The sequence below is a fragment of the Lathyrus oleraceus genome, chromosome 5 (genome assembly GCF_024323335.1).
Source record: "Lathyrus oleraceus cultivar Zhongwan6 chromosome 5, CAAS_Psat_ZW6_1.0, whole genome shotgun sequence".
In the NCBI taxonomy this organism is placed as follows: Eukaryota; Viridiplantae; Streptophyta; class Magnoliopsida; order Fabales; family Fabaceae; genus Lathyrus; species Lathyrus oleraceus.
The window spans coordinates 98,257,111-98,264,643 of record NC_066583.1 but is presented as its reverse complement, the minus strand read 5'-3'; the positions used below and the strand labels follow the sequence as shown (position 1 = coordinate 98,264,643).

Genomic DNA, 7,533 nt, shown 5'->3' with positions numbered 1-7,533 from the left:
TTTTTTATTTCTATTGTGTAACTGTATTAATTGCAACGTACCATTTTGGAACTTTTTTAATTCTATGCCATTTTTACATCTTCATTGCTTATGTTATTCTTCCATTATTTGAATTTCCTGTAACATATGCTTGTACTTCTTTAAGTACTTGCCATTTATTCAAAGAATTTGACCTTCAAGAGTCAATTCTTCAACTTCATATGCACTATTTGAAAATACTTGAATGATTCGAAATTGGTCTTCCCAATTTGGTGACCATTTTCCTAAATTATATCATTTTGATCCATAGGAAAAATGACTTTACAAACATAATCACCAACAGTAAAAGCTTTCGATTTAACCTTTTTATTGTAGGCCTTAGCTATTTGCTCTTTTTGTCGTATAAGAACGTTCATAGTAGCTAATCTTTCTTCATCTAAATCAACTATCTCATCTAGCATCATATTCCAATAATGGTCAGAAAGAATTTCAACTTGCCTTTGAATTCTAGTTAACTATAAATAAATTTTAACAGGCAAGACTGCATCATGACCAAATGTTAGTCAAAATGGAGTAGAATTAGTTGTCTCTTTAGGGGAATTTCGAAAAGCCCATAATATTTGGTCTAAAGTCTTATGCCAATTCCTTGGCTTTTGACCCACATGCTTTTTAATTAGGTCAATTTTAATTTTGCTTGATGCTTTGACTTGGCCAATTGCTTGAGCATAAAAAACAGTAGATAAAAGCTTGATTCTTGAATTTGAAGCAAACTGAATCATTTTTCGACTAGTAAAAAATGTACCTTGGTAAGTGGTTAAAGTTTTAGGAATTCCAAACCTATAAATAATGTGACTTAGAATAAATTTGATTACTACTTCCTGATCAACGTTGATCAAAGAAACAACCTCTACCTACTTTGTAAAATAATCAATACCTACCAAAATGTATATATGGCCTTTGGATGATGTAGGTCGAATTTCACCAATAAAATCTAAAGCTCGTCCCCTAAATGGCCAAGGCTTAACAATAGAGTGTAACTCACTTGCAGGAACATGTTGAATACTTGCATGCTTCAGACACTCTTGACAACCCTTTGCAAATTCGATACAATCTTTCACCATAGTTCTTTAGTACAGACCTTGTTGAAACAACATTTATTTCATCTTGTGGCCTACTTGATGAGTACCACATGACCCACTATGAACAATAGAAACTGCTAAATAAGCTTCACTCTCACTAAGACATTTAAGCAAGATTACATTAGGAGTCTTTTTAAACAATGCATTCCCAATAATTACATAACTTAATGCCTTGTATTTGATTTTTTGATTTGTCACCCCTGTTGGATTTTCCAAAAAATCAATAATGGGTTTTCGTCAATCATTAGTCGAGAGATTGTCAATGGAAAAAAATCTACAAAATGTTTTAATTCATCCAACTCTTCTACCCCCACCAGTTTTTACATCGACAACTCAAATTGGAAAGGATTGGTCAAAAATCAAATCCTCTTTTACCTAAAACAATTCTTCTAAACTTTCTTTAGAAACTCTGTAACTAGAAGCAATTTGGGCTAAATCATTAGCTTCTTGGTTTTCGACTCCAGACACATGTTTAATGTTAACTTCATCAAATCTTATTAATAATAAATTGGATTTGACAAAGTACATTAGTAGATTCTCTTAGTTACATTTGTACTCTTTTGTCAATTATTTCACAACCAAATCCGAATCACCTTTTATTTCGACTCCTTCTGCTCTCAAGTCTAAAAGAATCTTAAGGTCTGCAATTAAGGCTTCATACTTAGCCTCATTATTAGAGAAAAATTATTTAATTTAAACTTGAACTTTATTGGAATTTCTTGAGGAGATATGATCAGAATTCCAATACCAGTTCCATTCTTATATTTGGAACCGTCGACATATAATTTCCAAGGTTTTAGACCGACATAATCTTGTGTCACTTCGACTATTGCATGATCAACAATAAAATCAGCAACAACTTGGCCTTTTAGAGCCTTTACAGGTGCATATGTTAAATAATATTCGATCAAAGCTAAAGCCCATTTGCCAATTCGACTACGTAAAATAGGTTTTGATAATATATGTTTAATAAAATCAAAATGGGAGTAGACAAAAACATCATTAGGCTTTATGTAATATTCCAATTTAGTACACGAAAAATAAAAACATGGACATAATTTCTCTATTGGGCTATACATAGTTTCTACACCATTTAAAACTCGACTAAGATAACAAATGGATCTTTCAATGACATTATCATCCTCTTGAGCTAACATACTCCTTATTGTTAATTCAAATGGATAAATGTATAGTTCATATATCTATTTTATTATTGGAGGTAACACGATAGGGGGTTCATCAAGTTACTTTTAATTTCATCAAAAGCTTGTTGATGTGTTGGTTCCCATTTGAATCCCTCCTCTTTCTTTAAATGCAACAGTGGCAAAAATACTTTTGTCCTTCCACTTAAATTTGAAATAAATTTCCTTAGAAAATTCTTGCCTAACAAATATTGAAGTTGCTTCTTATTCAATGGCGAGCTTGTATTGAATATCGTCGTTGTCTTGTTTTCATTTATTTCTATGCCCTTTTATGAACCACAAAGACCAAAAAATTGTTTGCATGAACACCAAAAACACATTTTAATGGATTCATTTTCAATCCATATTTCCTCATCCTCTCAAAGGATTATCGAAAATGGTCTAAAAGGACATTTTTCGACGAGGATTTCACAATTATATCATCACTATAAACCTACATAAAGGTTTTGATCAAGTTATGAAACATGGTATTCATTACCTTTTGGTATATTGCACCCGCATTCTTCAGCCCAAAAGGAATTACTGCCCATTAATACATTCCTAAGGCCCCGGGACATCGAAATGTCGTCATTGACACATCTTCTTTTGCAATGAATATTTAGTTATAACTATCGCGGCGCGAAAAATAGAGTCTCCACCAAAATTTATTTATTCAAAAGGAAAGGGAAAATAGAGATAAAACCCCAAAAGTGAATTGTCTCGCAACCAAGAACGAATTCGGAAGTCGGTTATGCAAGGGGAAAGTATTAGCACCCCTCACATCCATTGTACTCTATGGGAACCACTTACTTGTATTAATGCATATTGATGTTGTTTATTTGTATGTTGTTTGTTATCAGTGAAATGATATGAATAAAGATAAGATAGGGAAAATAATAAGTTTTAAATTAGTGTGCTCACCAAGGATTTGGGCCCTTGTGCCTACGTATCCTCATACGTACAATGAGAAAGTTAGAGTTTCGTAGTTCCGCTCACAAACAGAGTATGTGTTTGTTTGTTTTTATGAACAATATTGACGTTCACGTGCTACTTCTCACTTGCTTGTATGCTCGAGCATTAGAGCAGGAAGTATTTGCTTGTTTGCGATAAAGTGGATGCACTTAGATCACACTCTAGCAGTCAAATATTACTTGCTCACACATGGAAGCTTAAGCGTTGTTCATGATAGAACGAAAGTAACACGTCCCTTTTGAAAAGTTTTAAAGAATGCACTGTGTCAAAAGATGATTTGATTTGTTGGGGTTGATTTTAGTATGAAGACAAGCATCAGACCCTTGGCTAGATACAGTCAACAGTCTAAAAACTCGGGAGTTGAGAGGACAATGTTATCCTAACCACTCTTTTTCATCTTAAGAAATTTGAATTGTGAAAAAGATTTGGAAAATCTAATCATTGGAACTTAGAGAGAGACAAGTATCTGGCCCTTAACTAAGTACGATCAACAATCAGAATACTTGGGAGTCGAGAGGACAATGGTATCCTAACTACCTTTTTTTCTCCCTCATAGCACCTACATCTAACTTGTTTGAATCATTAGAAGTTTTAATGGGGAAGTCAAATGTTGAGTCCTCAAGCTAGATACGACCGACAATCCAAGTACTTGAATGTTGTGTACAAGCACATACATCCCATTTTTACATTTCATTTGTTATGAAAATGGTTTTGAAAAAAGACACTTGACGTTGGATCAAATGCTTGAGTTTATTATGAAAAAGTGTGAAGAATGTAGGAGAGAGAGATAAAATGAGATTGAGAAGAGAATGGAGAAGAGATGTGGATCATGGAATGGATGAGAGATACTTGACGTTGAATCAAGTACTCGCTTGCTATGGTGTGAGTTTTATTTGGAAAACACTTGATGTTGGATCAAGTATGTCTTTTGTTTCTTTTGAAATGCTTTATTTTATCGTTTGCTTTTTTTTTTTTTTATCTTTTTAGTTAGAATGCATGATGAACTAATGAAAGAAATAAACCTAAGTTATTAGACTTTCATGAGGTGAGGGGACATGTGACCCACTATGGGAGGATGAAGCCATATAATACAAGTGGGGAATGGAGATATTAGTCAAATTACAAACCATATACCATTCCTAAAACATACAAGTGACATGATACCCTCACACAATACAAGTCAATTGTATGAAATAAAAGGCATTGGTAATTTGGAGTGTACTTGCATCTCAAAGGCACATGTGGACATAAACATGAATCAAAGTGAGTTAGTATGCATTAACAAATTAAATGTAATGGACATTAAATGCTAAAATAAGTGGATGAAATGAAATATAACATAATAAAATGATGTAACTATATAGAGATCATGGTGAGAATAATGGACATTCACCTTTTGTTTCAACTACAAATGTCTTTTGTTATTGATCTCTGCTGATATCTATTTTCCTGAAGAAGACTTCTCTGACAAAAAAAATAGGCAGAAAACCAAATCAAACTGATTTATCAATAAAAACAATAATTATTCATTCCCAAGCCTCGTTTCTAGACTCAATTCACAAATCAAGAGAGTAGTGATTTTGACTTTCTTTACTTCTTTTTGAAAAGAAAGTGTACAACCATCCATTCTTCACCATTATTGAATCCAAAAAGTTCTGCTACAGCTATGAAAAATGTTCTCCAGTAGACAGTCCATTTAGTAGCCGAATCTATGCCATATGTTGATTCCATAATTGGCTTGATGGAAGCCATGTTCTTATCCATTCTTTTGAGCCACTCTTCACTGCAAAATAATTTCGTTTATGCTTCACTAATGCAGTTAGAACTTATTTAGTAAACAAAATAAACTATTGATGCAACATGACTTATTGGGCAGTGTAGCATATTCCAACCTGGTCTGCGCGTAGTGTTTCCCATTTACGAGCCAATGCTTGACGACAGTAACATCATCCTTTACACATCACCAAATAATTCAATTACAAGTTAGCAAAATCACGACGATATAAAGGCATTACAGAACAAAGCTGGTGCAAACTGTCATATAAGCTTACTTGGAAATAAAGAAGTAGATTTGCTGCAGGCATAGTTCCTCCAGTAAAGAAGTATCGCGTAATCCAATCATCTTCATTTTTGTCCTTTATGTATAAGTAGCAAGTAACAGTAATCAAATGACTAGTATTGTTGAGAACTCGATTAGTATTATTAAGGTATCGACTAATATGACAAGCAAAAATGAGTGACAGAATATGAAGTTTACCTCAAAGTGGTAGGCAAATGCTTTGTGGCAGAAATGATGAACGAATAAAAGACCATCCTCTTTCATCCATTTAGATATCTTGTTGAGAAGATCTTTATAGTTCTTCATATGCTGTGACAAGGTTAAAACTCAAATCAAATTTAATGAAACACAGCTTCAATGCAGATAGTTTACAAACAAAATCAAACCTCAAACATTCCTATGGAAAATATTCTGTCGTAAGAAGCTTCCATTTCTAATGTGCTAATGTCCGCAACAATGATATCCACATTTTGCAGTTGTAACTCCCTGGCAAGAGGCAAATGCAACAAAGTGATTTTGATCATCATACAATAATTTTTTTTTGCAAACCAAACATTGATGTCATGCAACAAGGTTCATCTGTTTGATTAAATAATCGGAAACTAGCCTGAAGCAAAATGACAACAGTATCAAGAAACATACATGCATTTCTCCTCGATAAAAGCTTTTTGAGTGTTGGAATTGCAGATTCCTGTAACCCTGGAATTACTGTAATTCTTGGCAATGTATAAAGTCAGCGAACCCCAACCGCATCCGACGTCAAGAACTGTATGACCATCTTTCAGGTTTGATCTCTCGCAATACAGTTTCAGCATTTCTTCTTCAGCATCTTCCAAGGTCTTCGAGGCAGAAGAGAAATAACCAGAACTGCACAAGTTCATACATTTACCAATGTTACACAAACCATAAGGCTATAACTTATATCTGCATATTTAACTACTTTTCTTTTGGCAAATACTTGACATTGCCAACAAATTGCACCCATTCATACATCTATTTTACTTCACAAAAGGATTTGTTTATAAAGAATCTTTACAACAAGATCTGTTGGGATTGACATAGTTAAGCTTATCGTCTATAAACCGCCTTCAGCTTATTTCTATAAGCTTTTCAGAATAGCTTATGAAAACAGCTTATAGCTTCTATAAAGTGAGCTATAGCAACTAGCAAGGCTACTACCTACAATTCATCTTACACTATGAAGGACACCAGAAACACGACACTCATACTGACAATTCAAAAATGAATAAATTAAACGTAATGACAAGTGTCGTGGTAGAGAGTTACACACCCTATATGATTGAAAATGTTTGATGATAAATAAATAAAAAAGCTGAGAAGTACCTGTATTTGAGATTGTTTCCAAGAACGAGCTTAAAGAAAGAGGTTGGTAATTCATAATGTTGAGATTTTGGCTTATCAGTACTAACTGCAATAGGCATCTCTTGTAAGGCTGAAAGATTATCAGATCATATCACATTAAACAGTACACATTGAAACAAGATCATGCTCTATAACAAAATCATAAAATAAAATAGAAGAAAGAGAAGTACACTGTGCAAATTGGAGAAGATCAGAGAGCTCAAGTTCAGAAGAAGGTTTGTAAGAAGAGCGAAGTCGAGTGGCCAAAAGCAAGCGTGAGAGTCTTCTGATGACGGCATCAGGAAGCAGGTTACGTTCGAGTGAACTGAGCATGAGCTTCACAGTTGTGTTGTACGGTAGTTGCATCATCCCTTCCATCTTTTTCGTCAAAGTTGCAACACCACAACACAACACACTACACTTGTTTTGTGTCTGTGTAAGGTTTTTGCTGTAAGAATGATCAGAGACACGGGGTGGTAGTCTTGGTTTCTGAAGACTTATCTTTTTCTTTCTTTTTTTGAGTAAACTTTATCTTTTATATTGTGAAATAGTAAGAAATAACATTAATTTATAACTATTGAGAAATAAGAAATAATATCATTTTGTAATTGTGTTTATCAGTTTTTTTAGAATAAGTTGTTCCTCTTAATTGATAGTTATTAAGTGTAAATGTTAAAATTATTACTTATACAATGAAATATAAAATCAGAAAACTATTCAACCAAATTTATTGATATGTTATTGGTTGATCAAAATTGTGTATTCTTGGTTGCTATTGTAATTGTGTTTTGGTTTCTGAAGACTAAATTTTTATATATTTTCTTTAGTAAACCTTATCTTC

At 33.3% G+C, this 7,533-nt stretch overlaps 1 protein-coding gene across 2 annotated transcripts; it reads right to left on the bottom strand.

Moving 5' to 3' along the window:
• Nucleotides 1-4,525: 4,525 nt before the first annotated feature.
• Nucleotides 4,526-7,216, bottom strand: LOC127087898 ((S)-coclaurine N-methyltransferase). 2 transcript variants are annotated; one of them, XM_051028815.1, is made up of 8 exons: nt 6,884-7,216; nt 6,675-6,783; nt 5,973-6,197; nt 5,717-5,816; nt 5,529-5,639; nt 5,323-5,406; nt 5,164-5,222; nt 4,526-5,054 (listed from the first exon to the last, which is right to left on the bottom strand). In XM_051028815.1, the coding sequence occupies exons 1-8, from the start codon at nt 7,068-7,070 to the stop codon at nt 4,862-4,864; spliced, it is 1,068 nt and encodes a 355-aa protein (XP_050884772.1). In that variant the 5' UTR covers nt 7,071-7,216; the 3' UTR covers nt 4,526-4,861. The 2 variants fall into 2 exon arrangements, with proteins under 2 accessions (XP_050884772.1, XP_050884773.1); XM_051028816.1 differs by having other exon boundaries at nt 4,873-5,076.
• Between the last annotated feature and the right edge of the window lie 317 nt (nt 7,217-7,533).